The 16,743-nt window shown below is 51.2% G+C and overlaps 7 protein-coding genes across 7 annotated transcripts; 2 read left to right on the top strand and 5 right to left on the bottom strand.

Moving 5' to 3' along the window:
• Positions 1-271: 271 nt before the first annotated feature.
• Positions 272-2,438, bottom strand: IAR55_001320 (diphthamide biosynthesis protein 2; the record flags this gene model as incomplete). The annotated part of the gene is made up of 7 exons (XM_066944447.1): positions 272-714; positions 796-1,219; positions 1,298-1,530; positions 1,584-1,741; positions 1,804-1,881; positions 2,001-2,122; positions 2,256-2,438. 7 exons carry the CDS (start codon positions 2,436-2,438, stop codon positions 272-274), a joined length of 1,641 nt encoding a protein of 546 aa, XP_066805648.1.
• Positions 2,439-2,807: 369 nt separating this feature from the next.
• IAR55_001319 (uncharacterized protein) lies at positions 2,808-6,390 on the bottom strand (the record flags this gene model as incomplete). Its single annotated transcript, XM_066944446.1, has 10 exons — positions 2,808-3,131; positions 3,217-3,295; positions 3,359-3,745; positions 3,795-4,128; positions 4,179-4,309; positions 4,363-4,460; positions 4,516-4,544; positions 4,609-5,967; positions 6,021-6,107; positions 6,156-6,390. The coding sequence occupies 10 exons, from the start codon at positions 6,388-6,390 to the stop codon at positions 2,808-2,810; spliced, it is 3,063 nt and encodes a 1,020-aa protein (XP_066805647.1).
• Positions 6,391-6,786: 396 nt separating this feature from the next.
• IAR55_001318 (uncharacterized protein) lies at positions 6,787-7,470 on the top strand (the record flags this gene model as incomplete). The annotated part of the gene is made up of 3 exons (XM_066944445.1): positions 6,787-6,824; positions 6,935-7,222; positions 7,404-7,470. The coding sequence occupies 3 exons, from the start codon at positions 6,787-6,789 to the stop codon at positions 7,468-7,470; spliced, it is 393 nt and encodes a 130-aa protein (XP_066805646.1).
• Positions 7,471-8,033: 563 nt separating this feature from the next.
• IAR55_001317 (uncharacterized protein) lies at positions 8,034-8,558 on the bottom strand (the record flags this gene model as incomplete). Its single annotated transcript, XM_066944444.1, has 1 exon — positions 8,034-8,558. One exon carries the CDS (start codon positions 8,556-8,558, stop codon positions 8,034-8,036), a length of 525 nt encoding a protein of 174 aa, XP_066805645.1.
• Positions 8,559-9,079: 521 nt separating this feature from the next.
• Positions 9,080-9,978, bottom strand: IAR55_001316 (uncharacterized protein; the record flags this gene model as incomplete). The annotated part of the gene is made up of 6 exons (XM_066944443.1): positions 9,080-9,094; positions 9,162-9,408; positions 9,464-9,500; positions 9,562-9,646; positions 9,708-9,820; positions 9,876-9,978. 6 exons carry the CDS (start codon positions 9,976-9,978, stop codon positions 9,080-9,082), a joined length of 600 nt encoding a protein of 199 aa, XP_066805644.1.
• A 468-nt stretch (positions 9,979-10,446) lies between these two features.
• IAR55_001315 (uncharacterized protein) lies at positions 10,447-13,953 on the top strand (the record flags this gene model as incomplete). Its single annotated transcript, XM_066944442.1, has 11 exons — positions 10,447-10,488; positions 10,622-10,752; positions 10,834-11,003; positions 11,060-11,185; positions 11,238-11,415; positions 11,477-11,807; positions 11,863-11,968; positions 12,026-12,093; positions 12,148-12,308; positions 12,365-13,140; positions 13,217-13,953. 11 exons carry the CDS (start codon positions 10,447-10,449, stop codon positions 13,951-13,953), a joined length of 2,826 nt encoding a protein of 941 aa, XP_066805643.1.
• Positions 13,954-14,328: 375 nt separating this feature from the next.
• Positions 14,329-15,583, bottom strand: IAR55_001314 (uncharacterized protein; the record flags this gene model as incomplete). Its single annotated transcript, XM_066944441.1, has 6 exons — positions 14,329-14,378; positions 14,474-14,618; positions 14,755-15,057; positions 15,168-15,284; positions 15,387-15,495; positions 15,558-15,583. The coding sequence occupies 6 exons, from the start codon at positions 15,581-15,583 to the stop codon at positions 14,329-14,331; spliced, it is 750 nt and encodes a 249-aa protein (XP_066805642.1).
• Positions 15,584-16,743: the final 1,160 nt, after the last annotated feature.

The following is a 16,743-nucleotide window of genomic DNA, read 5'->3' as shown; positions in this document are numbered from 1 at the left end:
GAGATAGGTACATCATTCGGCCATCACGAGGCTGGGCTTGCTCGTCGCTGTGATGTGTTTGTAAATCTGTCAGAAGTGCATCATGGCGCCGCAGTGTCGCTCGCAGCGATGCACGGTCTGTCAACACTCATCCCGCTCTCAACGTCTACGCTACTAAAACGGCAGTTCAGCAGGACTGATAGCAATACTGCTCCTATACAAAGCGACGACACTCTCTCATCGTCTCCCTCTCCTTGCGCTCTCCCTGATTCGCGTTCCGCCGAGTCACATCTCACTTCTCCTCCGTATACCCTCTCGCTACACCGCTCCTGCCTTCCTCTAACAAACTAGGCTCGTCCAACCCCACCCTCATCTCCAACCCCTTGAATTCCCTCGAGGCCAAAAAATTACTGCCTGCCGACTCGAGCTTGGACAAGGTGAAATTCTGATTTCGCAGAGTCACCTCTTGATTTCCATTCTTATTCTCAAGCGATTTCCCTTCTCTTCCTTTTCCTTGGGTGGCGGATCCGAATCGTTTGATGGTCCTCATCTTCCCTGTGATCAGAGAGAATTCGGGTCCTTCATTGTCATCGTCATCGTCGTCGTCGACGTCGACGGCGACATTGTCATTTTCTTGAGATCTCCCCTCTCGGTCGTTGGTCATGCTCTTGCCAGAAGTAGAAGTAGGTTCATCTTCTTCTTCTTCTTCCGCACTGGCTCTACGTTCTTGTGCATCTAGAATAACAGAACGCACCGCATCAGTACTTGATTGACGGGGGCGAAACGCAAAACCACGTCGCCACGCGCTGAGCTCACCTTGCAACACCTTGCCCAGATCCAAAGTCCATTTATCAGGTCGCCAGACATGGTCCGTACCCTGCAAAGCCAGCTCCAGCTCCCACGGCGTGATGATCGGCGCCAAAAAGTCCTTGGAATCCACCACGCCACCCTCGTTACATCCTATCAAGACGAAACATTCGATCTCTGCGAAATTCGCCAACTTCGCAGGATTCAGTCTCCCAACGCTGAGGGTGTACGATTTCTTCTGAGCGCGACCGAGGTCCGCACGGAGTTGCGCGAGTAGGGGTTTGGACGAGGCGAGACCTATGTTGGATACTATCAAGCCGAAGATGTCGGCGTTGAGTGCTTGGTGCAGAGCGAATAACCGACGGGATAAGAGACGCGACGTAGTGCGATGTAATGCGGTAACGGTCGGGGATGTGGGAGAATATACGAAAAGCTGAATGGGAGCTGGTGTCAGTGATGATTCCGCTACAGTGGTTGCGACAGCCATGGTGAGCGGACAAAGGATGCTCACAGGATTCGAAGCATGTGTCATCTGGAGATTCATACTTGCTCTGCCTTCCTCTCCGATATACCACAAAATGCAATCACTCATCTCCAATCCTTTTGGCGGCTCGATGGATCTCAGAGCCGGCGCTTTGCCTTTGCCTTTTTCGGCTGTGTCTGCAGGAATCGTCGAAGGGCGTTGAATCGCTGCGAAAGCGATGGGCAGGGTGGACAACCTCGTGAATGTCTCGGTGATTCGGTCTGTTCAAGATCAATCAGCAGAAATTCAGGTGGACCAAAGCGGGAAAGCCCACCTGCCAGCCAATCATAGGCTACATCCCAGACCACCACTACACCCTTCTTCCCTCCCTCACCGAGTTCTTCTTGGCTGGCATCTGACAGCGTCTGCGCAGCATGTTCCACGTCCAGCTTTCGTCTAGGGAAGACATAATGAACAGGTAGAGCATCGGTACTAAAGCGATAGCGTGGCTCGATTATCAGAAAGCTGTGTATTGGTAGGATGGCTTGACGTACGGTGTGAGACATGCATGTCCGTAGTGCACGAGAAAATCGGCGGGAAGATGTAAACAGCTCAGCACGTCGGGACAGCAGCTGCAATTAGAACAAGAAGATGTCAGTGAGCTTTCTCACGTTGTAAGCGCAAGGGATACAAAGAGTGTATGGATTGAGGGGAGGTGGTATGAGAGGATGACAGCGGATCGATGACTTACTTGCCATATGTACTGTCTGCGAGGACGTACGCCTGAGCGCCAGTGTGTTGTATCCGAGTTTGAATCGCTCGGTATACTGATACTGAAGAAGGCAGCAGTTCGTCGGGGAACTGTAAGCCAATCTGGGAACGACGAGTGGTCAGTGTCCTGATCCAGTCGTTCATTTGCCTCATTTTCTCCTCGTACTCGCACTCCATCATAATAAGATGTAAGATTGACCTCGACGATGAAAGACGACCAGAGAGCGAGACGTACGGTCTTATACCCCCCTTCCAAGATCTTCTCAACAGTAATGTCCACCTCGAAAGCCTCCTCGACGCTCAGACCCTCCGCTCCGTCACCCACGGACGAAGGACCCGCCTGTGCGTTGGACAAGACAATTTCCAGCTCGGGATGGTTGAGGGCGTGTTCGGCAGGTGTCGAGAATAGGTCAGACATTTCGGGCGTGCTGGTGAAGTCGGTGGAGGGAAAGGGCAGTCGAAGTCGCAGCAACTGGAGGAGACGTTTGCTCTCAGTACACGTATACCGTCTTTGGAGAGGAAATGGCTTGGTCGGTCGATCGTGGTGACACTATAAGATATCCAGTAGATGACCACAGATAGGACGAAACATTATCATTCAATCAACTTTTGACGAGTACTCGCTCGGTCAACATTTTGGTTCCGCCAGGTGGAGGTGGCACTCGCTCATTTGCCACCTACCTTGAATGCCAGCAACGAGGGTATGGGAAGGGTTGCGGCTCGGCATCAGTGATGAGGTTGTACATACATATGCCACAGTGCTATGTACAACATGCAGATCGATCCTTCATTTCCTTATCAGCTTACCCCCACCCTTGCCCTCGTCCCCGCTTTCGTACTCCATCTCATCCTCCTTCTCCCAACCTTCGTCCTCTTCATCTTTCCCACCTATATCGCCTTCCCCATCATCCATCCACTCACCATCTCCATTTCTAGCGTATACTTTCCTGCCGTCATTTCCCTTCCCCTTCTTGTCGGTAAGTGAGACCAACGACGCAGAGGATTTGCGTTTCTTCTCCACCTTTTCAAGCTGTTTGGACGTCGGGTCGCGAGCTTTGACTTTGCAGACTTCGACTTTTATACCAGCAGACAGAAGAACGTCGATCCAGACCTATACCATTTGCGCATCCATCAGCTATCATTCAAGCTGCGCGCTCGATTGCCAACCCCTCCTGGCGTACTAGTCAGCTACTCACCTTTTGAGTCTCGGATAAACTATCTCCAGGACCCTTGACCTCCACGAATCTAGCATCCTTGGTCTCGTAATTCCATACACTGCCCGCATATCAGCGAACCAATACGCGCGTTGCCAGTCGTACGGGCCAAGCAGTCACTTACATCAGATCGGGCACTCCGCTGACACGATGCCTATACTCTTCTGCTAACATCCTGCAAACACCGCTCAACCCCGTACCTCCCAAGCATTCCAGCAGTTCTTCCAATTCTTCAGCTCCGTATTCCCAATTGACTCCGACTGCCCAAGTCCCTCTTGGCCGTTCGCGCGCGTCCGTCTCCCTCAACATTTCAATGGCAATATTTGTGTTGTTCATAGCTTCGAGTCGAGCTTCGATCAGCTCCAATCGAGATGGGGCAAATGTATCTTCTCCTAGATCAAGTGGAGCAGTCTGATATGGTGTCTCGAAAGCTCCAGGGAGTGGATGGAAAAGGATTGGCCACATGAGAAGTGTAAACAGTGTTGTAAGGATCGATGACTCGGAATGAAATCTATACTCATGTCAGCTGGATTGCGTACAACAAGCACATGCCAGCTCACCCCTTGTATCCTTTCTTCTCCCACCATTCCAGCACCCAACCCTCGACCGTGACCTCCCCTTCTCTACCCACCCACACACTCTTTCCGACCTGCTGCATACTGCCACGAAGCATCTCTTCGTCGCCCATCCCCAGACTCGCTTCACGCTCCCCTCTAACGCTGTCAGACCGGGCACGGAAGCGAGGTTGACCCATATTCTCAGCCACTCGAGGCGCAGGCAGTTCGCGGATCTCGCACTTGTTCAATGATGCGTAGGATATATGCCGTTCGTCCGCCGGGAGGTTTAATTTGTTCTCCAATCGGGTCAGACGTCTAGACAACGCTGGCCGGTAGACTACAAGAACGTGAGTTCATTGCAGTCGCTAAGCACACATGAAGACTCACTCAGATGGGTATCCTCATCTAACAGTCCATCTATACAGACTTGAGTTGCTTCTCGCATTCTATCCTCCTTTTCTTCAGGACTCGCGTTGTAATGGTTCATCAGGACCAAGGCTAGTCGATCATACCAAGCTCTGCATGAAAGTGTTAGCAAAGCCTTGTTACCCATGAGCAACCATCGACTTACCCTCGCCTACTACGTCGCCATCTCCGTTGAGCCAAGAGGTCCTTGAGTACCATGCACTCGTTGTCATACTCATGTAGAATGCCTAGAGCTGTAGCGCCCTAGGTTTTATGGTCAGCTGTGCGTGAAATTTGCCCTCACACATTTCCCACTCACCTTGAATACAATTCTTGTCAAAACGTGACCTGAACAGAAAAGAACCTGAGTCAGCATGGAGCTCTATAGCTGGCAGCCGGACTCTATGCCAACCTGTCTGGAATCTATCTCCAACCAGCCCTCCATCCTCTTTTGCGCTGTCCACCGCCTGTCCCTTCTCGCCTTCGACCATATCCTTCCATACGGTCCAGACACCTTCCCATACCCGCCTGACGACTTTGGCTCCTTCCGTACGGGATAGCATCGGCTTCCCGGCACCGAATCCTGGCAAAGGATTCTTCCTCTGTTCCACCCAAGTCTCTCCCAATGCGTCACTGACCAAGGCTTCCCATCCGACCGCCCTCTCCCACTTGAGCAGTTCTTCTCGATCATTCCAGATACGAGATCGAGTAGGCGACCCATACTCTGGATACCGTCGTTTGTGGGATGTGACCAAGATGGAAGGTAGCATAAGCGAAGCACCTCCAGACGTGAGCGGCGGTGTTCGAGAGAATATTAGGTTGACTCGAGCGATCAGAGCGTGTAATTCTGATGTGAGCTGCACGGCAGCATGACCGAGGTAGGGAAGGAGTTGATGGACCAGCAAGCTCTCCGATGTAAGCTTGGGACCTGGCGAGAAAGGAAGTGTCATTTGTCCGCCTTTGCCATTATCGGTCGCCTTCCCCTTTCCCTTCACTGAAGTGAAACTCAAAACCGTCTGTCTTTTGGCCATTCCCCGAAGTGCTGCCATGGTCGATTCTCTGTTGGCTAATGCTGACAGTGGTATCTTCCTTGCCCTCGCGACTTTCCGCAAATCATCCGCCATAATACAAGACATAAGGTCGTCCAAGGACAGTTCTCTCTCGTCTCGACCAAGTGCATTTATAGGCGGCGGAGGTCGAGGCAAAAGCGAGAAATCCTCGTCGAACACAGTCTTAATCGCGCTATTTGTTGATCTGGAAGAAGTAGAGGTAGTTGAGCCGCCAGACACTGATCGAGCTCGTGCAGGAGCTTCCGGTGGTGGTGTCTCGACTCTCTGACCATCTTCATCCAGCTCTACCCTGCCAACCTTCGCTGCCCACAGACTTTCCCGTAATGCTTCTGCCAAATCCGGATCCGCTTTCTCCTCATCTGGTGTCAGCCCGGTGGGGAGTGTCGACCACGGCTTCAAATTCGAGCTGGAATCGGAGCGCTGCTTGCCCTTTACCTTGGACGATGAAGGGGTTGGGTACGATTTCGTTGGAGCAAGGGGAGTAAGAGGAAGTTTGCTGGAATAGGCAACGATGGGTTTGTATGTCGGCTCGGAGTCGATGATATCTTGCGGAATAGGGAGAAGACGGGACAGAGATCGCATCGCACGCTTCACGCCTTCCTCTCCTAGCTCTGCAGAGTATGCATTCACCAGCGACGAGTAGGGATGTATCTTGCAGGGTCGCCGTAGAAGCAATCTCGTGAGCAAGTAATGCGGTTCATCTACAACTGCTTCATCAGCTCGAACACCAGTTTAAGCGAAAGCGACAGCTTACAAGGTAGCGCCAATATATGTCGTAAAATCCATATTTCTCTCGGTGTGAACAAGTATGATTCTGACTCAAGAGCCGTGCTGATCATCTCTGAGCAAAACTTCAGCTAAATTCCATGAGCAACACCGCAGCACTTACCGTCAAACAGCTTGACATACATCGATATCCTTCCTTCCTCCTCCTTGACATGAACCTCTGCCGCCTTTCCCTTGGCCTTCCTACTGGGACTCGGTCCAGCTCGACTCGCATCGCCGAGCTGAAACTCTTTGTCGGTACCGTCGGGGGAAGGGGTCGGACTCGGCGTGAGGAGGAATTTACCGGACGAGTTGAGAGGAGGTAGTGTGAACGATGGAGGAGGCGGTGAGGAGTTCATTGTGGAGCTGTGATGGAGCCGGTCGTGGTCGATCCACACAGACGAGATCCTGGCCTATAATACAAGCATCGAGGAGGTGTTCTCTCACAATAGCCTCCATGAAAGTAGAAGCAACATGTGAGACGAGTAAAAAGTTGAGTGGACGCGCCGGTGACTAGATATTCCGACGCGGATCATTATTACGGTATCCTTCAGTGAGCCTGATAGAAGAATATTTCATGGGTGTTGCAGTGCTTAATCAGGCTCAACCGCTCATCCCTGTCCACCAATCCCGAATTCAACATTCGACAGCTTGCTTGAACCACCATTATCCACTTACACTATCGACCTATCGACGAGTTCTCTGTACTCTCCTTCTTTTCTGTCTCTGTCTCAGTCCCAAGCCAAGCGCTCGCCATGTTCCGTGCTTCTCGAGTCCTCCTCAGTGCCCTCAAGTGAGTATCAAGCTCTGCGTGACGTCCGGCCACCCCTCGTTAACCCCATGATCTCAACATCGATAACACTCGCTTCAGTCATATGATGAACACCGCTGACTTTCTTATAGACCCGTTAAAGCCTCTACAGGAATAACAGGTATCGAAGTCCATCCCGATCCTCTCCCTGCCCTCAAGTCCATCTATTCTTCCACTCTCTCAACCCTCTCAACACTTCCCCCGACCTCAGTCTATCGTCAAGCGACCGAAGCACTCACGAAACATCGATTGTCGGTCGTTGAGAAGAGCGGGGACGATGTTGGCCAGGTTGAGGGGGAGTTTGGGAAGATCGTAGAGCTTTTGTTGGACGAAGCTAAGACTGAGCAGGGTCTGGTGGCTAAGATGACAGAGTGGAAGGCGTGAGTCTGATCATTTATCGTTGAGAGATATTGTTTGGCTCCATCCGATCGATATCAGTGGATACGCCAGGCCCTTGGACGGGGGAAGGGGAGCTGGTGCTGGGTTCTCAGCCATAGAATGCAGTCGGATTGGCACAGCTACGAACTGGCGAGAAGTAATGCTGACATCGACTTGACTCAGCTGGGAGAATCTGGAACAAGCACCCGATTCCGCACAATGGCGATACTTCGAGCGTCAAGACGAGTAGAGATACTCAAATGATAGACTCTGGGGATGCATGACACGTCATCACGGCTTCCTTATCACTTGTTTACGCTGGTCAAGAGCTTGCAGGCAATTGGCCAAAGTCGAGAGTGTTGCCTGTTTCGCTTGAATGCCACTCGCCTATAGTTCCTCCAGGACAGGAAGGTGTCTTCATTGCTGTACTCACACTGCGCAGTGCTGGACCTCAGATGTGATGATGATCCCCCTTAACCCCTATCCTCTAACGCGAACTGCGTTGACCAAATTGGATACTCGAAAGCTCAGAATGCGTAGCTTTCTCGGCGACATAATATGACATCCGACGGATTGGAAGAACTGATCGGAGATGTCAATGGTAGTGTTTGAGAGGCGTACACGCATTTTGAGACTATTTGAATCGTGCTCTCAAATACAATAAGGAGAGACAATAGGTAGTATCTTACCAAAGAAGGAACATTCGAAACGATAGGATACTACAATAGTCGAAAGAGGAAGAGGGTCCGCATTTCTACACGAAGGTTCATACAACCCATAGATTCTGATTTCATTCGCCAAAACTCGCGTCCCCTAATCAGGATGGTATCGCACCTTGAAACTACGACCTTGCACATTCCGCACCACCAACTGATTCCCATTTGGCAACATGCCGATCCAGTCCCTCCGATCCTCTGGATCCATCTTGGTCGTGATGTCGCTGGGATCATCGCTATCCGCTCCTCCGCCAGGTGTACCAGGATCGGTACCAGGATCGGAACCGGGATCGGAAGTTTCTGCGCCACTGTCATCGGGTTCCGAGGTGGCATCGCTGTCGCTATCGACAGGTTTAGTCGGTTCGTTCCGAGATGAAGAAGTAGATTTTGGACGATCATGCGGATCTTCTCGTCGATCGTCATCTTCGGAAACACGACTACGAGAAGGTCTGACATCCGTACGACCTGGTGGAGATCGACGTGGATTGTTACTGGGTGGAGAACGATGACGACCGTCTCGCTCACTGGAATCTGAGGGGATAGATCCGATTATGAGAAATGCGAAGACGATGACGAGGATGACGAGAGCTTCGCATATGGCTTTCTCAGTGTAGATAGTCATCGTGGATCTGATGACTTTCCTCTGATCTGCGTATCAAAGCAGATGTGGGTGGACCGACGGACAATTTGATGAATCTTTGAAATTGTTGGTCGGGGAGCCGAGATAGGAAAAGGGCACGGTAGAGTACCGAGGCAATGAGGTATCCGAGTATCGCAAGGGGCGTCGGGCCTCCGGCTCCTCGTAACGCACGTTTGCCTTCTGGATTTCGATTCGTAGCAAGACAAGAACTCCGCAACAACAACAACAACAACGACATGAATACTTAACATACTCCTTAGAGACGGTTAACTTGACTCAGCTCGACCAACGGAAAAAGGGACGTAGGTGAAAGGATCAGTCAGTGGGATGACTCCTTGCATCAAAGGAGTCCCCCAAGTGAGATAATAAAGACATCAGTCTCACAAGTAGAGGTACAAGCCAATGCCTGATCTCAGTGATCCGGCTGGACCAGCAGCTTGGCTGTTTCGCGTCATGCCTGGATGTGCGAAAAGGAGAAACGGCAGTAAAACAAAACAAGGACATCATGACATCTTGGCCTATTTTCGAAAAATTAATCTTTATCAGCTCTGTCCTGCTCACACAACCTCCTTCCACTCCACTCACATTACTGAAATCCATCTCTGGATGAGCTTTCTTGAATTTCTCCAACATCTCCATCTTCTTCAATTCGTCCGAAGTAGGTTTCCCCATCGCCTTCTGTTGATTATCAAACATCATCTTCTCAACCATCCCTCGGGTCTCCCCGTCCAAGTCTGAAAGTTTCGAGTTTTCCGGCTGGATTTTAGTAGTGTCGATCTTTGGATGATGGGTCAGGACGTGAGGCCACCATTGATGTGATTGAATATGGGCACTGCACGAGATCTTTAAGCGACGATCCTGCTCACATGGAGCGATGATGGACTCACGAGACCTTCTCCAGTTCTATTGAGAGAGTTCCGTCCTCTTATAGTTTGTAATCGAGTGGACCGTCAGCGATAGTATGGACCATGTGTGTAGTATTTACCTATTGTCCAAGACGAGTCATCTTTCGCAATTTCGTTGAACAGCTCGCCATCAAGTATGGGTTCTGGTGATGACTTCAATTGTACCTGAGACGCAACAAACGCTTGAGTCTGGCGTGCCTTGTATGGTGTATACCTCGACACCCACCTTGAGCTTCTTCTTCTGTATCACCACGTTGAGATCCTTGCCTCGAGTACCTGTCGGTAACGGAACGGTGACAGTGACAGTCGCGAGGTCCTGATTCCAGCTGTATGGGAGGGCTACAAGTAGATCAGACAGCGGGACATGAATTCCATCAGCGCTCCATACACTCACCCGCTTGCTCCTGTCTCTCCCTCTGTCGCTCCTTGGTGTCAATGGCATCTCGCTCCTCCTTTGACAGGTCATCGTATGATTTGGTGGTAATGAGTTCGGACATGATGGGGCTTGTGCTATGAAAAGACGGGGCTTGCACAGGCAGTAAACAGAAAGGTACACAGAGGTTCTCCTGATATAACTGCTCTCAAATCAGTGATGCAGGGGTTATTGATGTAGGTGGTAGATTGGATGTTGAGAGCGAGAGAGCGAGAAACATGTCCTGACTGTCCTGACTTTCTTCGAGCATGATGAATTCCCCTCCACTTTGAACTGTCGACGGGATCAAATCCGTCCAGGAATGATGTGATGGATATGAGAGGAGAAACAAATCCACCTTGTTGCTACTTTTCATGTTGATCCAATATCAATCTGACACTCTTTGCCACCTATCCTACCCCATGATAACGGCCTGATCGGGGTCTGATACTCGATCTGTCGGCTTCGAATAGCCACCATTACAGTTCGCTCATCTGCCTTACCGCCGATACCAATCTCACTCGGCGCGGCGTGATCGCCCATCGTCATGTCGATGGCTACACCTGTCCTCCAGACAGACTGGAACGACTTCACCGTATGTCTGCTTCCTCATACATTCCACATATATATGCCTTCCATAACTTCCGACCACTCTCCGAGGGTAGCTCCAGACATTGCAAACATCATGACAGTTTGTATGAGCTGACGGCAACTTCCTCTCCTTTCAGTGGTTTCTCCATACCTACCTCGGACGTCAAACAATCCCCACGCTTAGACAATTTGCAGACAAGATATACGAGCTCGGGAAAGTCTATGTCCCTCTGCGAAGCCAAGAGAGAAAGGCCGACGTTCTCATGAAGTGGGTGCACAGCTGTCTCGACGTACCCTTTGGCTACATCTTGAACTTGATCAAGGACTGACGACCACCCTCATCCGGTAGAGTCCAACACGCATTTCAAGGCATGAAAACGAACAACGAGCTTGCGACCTATGCTCGAGTGCGACAGACCTGTGAGATGATTGGAACACCTGCTCGGCCGCAGACATACACATATCAAGCTCCGCCGCCGACCTTTGGGGGAGTTCCAGTAGCAGGGAGTAGCAGTTCACGTGAGTTCGATTCCTCAGCACACTTCTAAGCGAGTTGCTTACGGTGATCTTATCAGACCACCATGTCCCTCGCCCCAGTGCACCATCACATTTAGCTTCCAACGGCTATGGCCACTCATATGCTGCACCAGCCGCCGGACCTTCTCGTCCTGCATCGGGATATTCTAGCACCTCCTACCAACGTGAGTCAACTCGCATATGTATGCAGAAAATATCTGACCGATTGGGCATTAGGCCCCGCAGCAGTGATGCAAGATTGGAAACCAAACCCTCTATGGAAGCCTATCAAGGCTTTGACCAATATGGAGATGCTTCCCGATATCTCTGCTAACGAGAATTCTCATGTTCGAAGAGAGAGACGGACGAATTTTCAAATACCGAACGATGTGATAGAAAAGCTCAACCATACGAGGTCAGTCATAGCTGGTCATGTACCACTGTGGTGCGTCTTTGGCTGACTCTCACCCTTGCAGAGCAAATCCCCGTTCACATCCTCGTTACGCTGTCCGCCTGTTCTGCACCTCTTCAGATCACTATCGACCTTCCGGTATGCCCATACAACCTGGCCAGGGCTTGGTATCGAATCGTAACATACCGATTGAGTATCCGTCCAATCCCGATGTATCAGTCGATAACTACAACCTGTCGTTCAAGGAGAAGGGACTAAGAGGGAAGGCAGGTAGCGCACCGCCGTTTGACCTGGAAAAGGGTCCCAACGGACTTTCTAGAGTCCCAGGGAGAATGACGACCGTTACGGTCGGTCATTCAGGTCCAACTGTCGGGAAGAAGAAAGAGTACTCGAAGGTATGTTCTCAGCCTTATTCGCTGAGCCATAGGTTTTGATGTCTTTTTCTTGCAGCGATTCTTCTACCAGATCGTCTTTGCGGAAATGACAAGTAAAGACGAGTTATACAACCGTTTGAAGAGCTTAGAGCCCACAAACGCAGAGGACACGGTGAAGGAATGTCAGTACGCTCTTTCCCAGGTCATGCAGGACAATGCTCATCCGGACCCTCTCACAGCTCAACGAAGACTGGAGGAGGATGACGATATAGTCGTTGGAACTTCCATGATGTCTCTAAAGGATCCCGTAAGTCTGCCTCGTCCTTATGCGCTACATCTCCTAACCTAATCATCCGCACAGTTGTCGTACATGAGAATAGCGCGACCTGTTCGGTCCTCGAAGTGCACGCACATCCAATGCTTCGATGCACAATGGTGGATTGAAAGCAACACTCAGCATCCTCAATGGCTGTGTCCACATTGTAGTAAAGAGTTGAAGTTTTCAGACCTGATAGTTGATGGGTGAGCCTAATCCTTCTTCGGCTTTCTCATCAAGCTATAGTTGACCAACGGCGCAGATATGTCATGTCGATACTGAATGCCGTGCCGGACTCGGTCGAAGATGTGGTTTTGGAACCTAGTGGAGAATGGCATACGGAAGACAACAAGTACGGAAGTGATACTTGGCTCGCGAAACACGGGAACGAAACCACATCGGACACCAAGCCTGATGTCGATACCTCTCGGCAATCCAGTGCTGCTACCCCTCCCGAAGAAGGTCTGAATGCCAAGAGGAAGATAGTAGAAGTGCTGCTGTCGGATAGCGAGGACGACGACGATCAGCCTTTATCCAAATCGAACCGCTCCATGTCCGTGCCTCCGCCTCCACCGACTCTTGCTCGGCTGGCTTTGCCATCGCTCTCCAACAACGATGCCACTGCTTCATCAAGCCGCACGTCATCCGTTCAGCCCGTCAACGTTGTCATTGATCTGACCCTTTCGGATTCCGATGACGATGATGAAGAAGAAGGCGCGCCCAGCACGTCTCAATCGGCTTATTTTCACCAGCCGGGCGCCGTATCCGCGACTCGAAACGCCGTCGAGTCGCATCGTCCTCCGATGAATATGAAGACCAGTAACGGTCATATTCAGCAGGAGAATGCGGCTGCTCGGGGTTTCAGCGGCGGTGTAGAGCCCGGTGCTCCATCACATTGGAGCCCATACGACACTCACAGTCCCAATCAGTGGAGGGAAACTTCGTACCAACCTTCTCGTCCGCCCTCTACCGTCGGTTATGGTGGGGGTCAAGGGATGAACAAAAGACCGCGAGCAGACGATTGGATGGACGGTTCACGTGCGTGACATACTCTACGTGTCTGTTCGTTGTTGTATGCATAGTGCCTGATGGTTCTATCGTGTGATTTTCACAGGTCAAAATGATGATCGGCTGGGAGAATTGCTGCGACCCCCTCCTGCCAGATCAGCTCCTCCACTTGTTCCGCCTCCCGCTACGAATGGTGGTTTTGCAGGGTACGCAAGTCCGCTTGCGAGGACCTTCGGTGAAGCGTCTTTGCCTCCTATGTCACCCCGACCAAACTCGTTTGAACCGCAGATCTCACACCCTTTACCTGTGGTACCAAGCCTCGGTGCCATCGGCTCGTCTCCTCCTCGTCTAGATGTGAACTTCGGAGCCGGACGTATCATTCTTCCTCCTCTTCGATTGCAATCTCAAACGCCGCTTCCTCTCTCTGAAGCTGCTACTCCACACGAAGGGACTCGACATTCTAACCCGCCTGAATCGACTCAAAATCCTACAGATAGGTCGCCAAATTTGATATCATCAGCTATCGGGATTTCAGAGCTGGAACCCTCCACGAATGGAACTACAGATGGCATGTCTACTCCTGTACCTCCTCCATCGAACCCGCCTTCCTCCATTATCACTTCGCAAAGAGCAGTCACGCCTCCACCAGTCCCAGTCCAAGCTCAAGTTCGGTCCAAAGAGGACATTGAACGAGAAGGAGGGGGAGAAGAGCCTATGTCATTGGATGGGGATGAGACTGAAGACGAAGAGAGAGCAGAGAAGTCTTCCGATTTAGGATTAGGTTTGGGTGAGGTAGAAGAGGTATTCTGGGACGGGGTGTTGAGTGGAGATTTGGTCTTGTAGGCTGGCTCATCGAGAATGAGCGATCGACAGTGGGAAATCGGATGGGCTGTTCGTCAGACAGTCGATTGTAGGTTGTATATGGATTTCAATACGGTATCTCATGATGGTGAAGAGAAAACTGCCCTGTGATGCAAGAACGTGCGTCTGCAGCCAGAGGTTGAAATATGATACATATATTGCATAGTTCGCCGAACCTCCCGATGCAATTGATCAGACTCATTCTTTCCACTCTGGTGATGCGATACCGTATTTTGCCCTTCCTTTCTGTCCAGCAATCAAGACCGCGAAATGGCGACCATATCCTGTATCCTAGTACTCAAGTCCTCCTGACCTGTCCCCAGCAACGCTCATGATGACGTGGGACCAACTGCCGTATCACATCTTCCTCACTTCCATCCCTTCAGGTGGTCTAATCGGTGTTTGTTCTAGAGATTGGTCAATCAGACTGATGTCAGTTCATCTTCTCTTCTTTTCAAGCTGACCTCCCCAGGCCATCTCATTATATCCTAGTCCAACCCACCTTTCCCGATATTGCTCCAATCAGTGGAGAGTGTCGTCCCTCCGCTCTCCGTGAACGACTTTATCATCGCTCGTTTCGTGTCGTCATCTGCGCCCGCGTAGATCTGGGAGAAGAACTTTTGGAGAGCCGCGTCACCTCCTGCGTTCTGTTCAGCCGTCAGCTTGTGCTATTCTGAGACAGATGTCGAAGTGAGAAACGTCGATGTGGAAGGTGTCTTTCTTTTGGAGAAGAGAGAGATTACGTTTCAAGTGACAGAGTGAGATGAGGTGAACATGACGCACAGGGTCTTTCGATGGATCACCTTCATCCAGCTCGTCATCTATGACCTTGTCCCAATTCTTCTTCGACGACGACGACAAGCTGTTGACAGTCTTCCGCGTAGCCGGTTCAGGATCAGTAGGTGTGGATTCGGAGCTAGGTCTGGTTGTGGAGGACGAAGCTTCGGGTTCAGCAGGGGGTGAAGTGGTCATAGCATTGGAGACTGGAGGAGTCATAGTAGAGGATGATGAAGGAGTCGGTTTGGATGGATCGGAGAGGAGTGTTGGCCAATTGAGGGGTGAGGTTTTGGCGAGCTTGAGCTCGATCTATAAGGTCATCAAAGAGCGTTGTGAGCGATGGAATCGGAACAACGATGGCTCGACATCGCCGAGAGAGACTCAAAGTAGCGGTCGACGTGACTTGCATGCAGACTTACCTTGGTGCTCAAGACCCGAATAGTACTTCGCTCTGGGACGATGCTGGCCCATAACGGTTCCAAAGCTATGCGTTTCGCTTCATCTGATCCATCAAGAGGTGGGAGAGTGATGATCACCTGTGGTTTGGGGGGCGTTAGTACGAGCTGTACCTATGGACAAAGGGCGGTTCCCTGGTCGGTGAGAGGGATTGAGAGGCCTAGGATGCAATTGAGACCTACAGCATTGGATTGGAAGTCCACCTTCACTTCGTCTTTGAGTGTAGGGGTACCGTACCCCTTGACGTAGACCGCTACGATGAGCTGTTCGGGAGTTTGGTAGTAATCGTACCTATCTGCGGCATCAGCTATTCGTGTCCCGTTCAGAGAGACAGAAACCTAGCTGGAGCTTACCGTGGCAGCGGGACGTCCCGTGTCATATTGCCTGAAGGTATGAACGTAGCTCGTACGGAATGATGTCTGTAATGAAAAGATAGTGAAAGTAGGAATGTCAACGCGGAATATGCTGGTAAACTGGACTCGACGGGTGGAGGCAATAACAGGCGGACGCGAATGGTTGTGGCGTGGCAAGATGCCCGGTCATGGTTCACATACACGGCGCTTTTCTTAGAGTAGCAACGTCTCACAGACTTCCTACGAGTTCTAGACCGGACAACCTGTCACCTACCGTCCTGATTATTGTAGCTCGCACAGCTATACCGACAAAACTGCGCTCTATTGTGGTGGGCCTATCGTGTGGATATCACCGTATCCAGTGGCATTTACCGAGGCACTACTCCCATCTCTCCCAGAACTATCCCGATTCGTACCTCCTCCACCATATCCATATTCGGCCCCTCCACTGTAGGCTCTCGATCCAGATGGATCAGGAGCTGTCTCGTCCCAAACCCTAATCACGGCTTTTTGCGCATCTGCAAAAATACCTCGCCATCTCCGAAGCTTTTTCCTGCGATGTTTTTACCTTCGCCCCTCGTCAAAGTCGCCAGGGTCGTCTGCGTCAAATTGCCGAAAGCCATCCTGACCAGTCCAGGCTTGGGCTTGGCCGGACGTGCTGTCCGAAGGTAGGCCTAGTCTGTTGGCCCGGGGTGCATACGCTGAATCGTTGTGGGGCATGGATGAATTGACGATAGACTTTGACTGGCGACCGTGTTTCGGTTCGGCGGAAGAGTGACTAGCCCCGCTGGCCGTCTGGCTCAGCTGTTCTTGCTCGCCCTTGGCGGCTCAAGGTGCTGTCAGCTGTCACAAAGTTCTTTGTTGATGAGATCCTGAATGCATGTCACATGGTCAGGCGTGGCGGAACGCTCAACGCCATTGCAAGAGAGTGCCAGCTTTGACACGCCTTCTGTATGGGCCAGAATGGACTCTGCAGGTTCTGTGATGTCCATGTTGTCTGCTTCAAGTAATCCCATAGATTCTGAGTGTTAGTGATGACAGATTGTCTTTCAAAAGACAATTTCCAGGGAGGGACAGAAAACTCCAAAGTAAGATGGATGTTTCGTGTCGCTAAAGACGCAATCCTCCAGTGAGACCTCCGTCACTGATAGTACGGCAGTCCGACTTCCCATTCGAAGGCGCCCCG

This window comes from Kwoniella newhampshirensis, chromosome 2 (assembly GCF_039105145.1).
Source record: "Kwoniella newhampshirensis strain CBS 13917 chromosome 2, whole genome shotgun sequence".
Classification (NCBI taxonomy): domain Eukaryota; kingdom Fungi; phylum Basidiomycota; class Tremellomycetes; order Tremellales; family Cryptococcaceae; genus Kwoniella; species Kwoniella newhampshirensis.
Note: the sequence above shows the minus strand (reverse complement) of the source record. Positions and strands in the feature narration are given on the sequence as shown.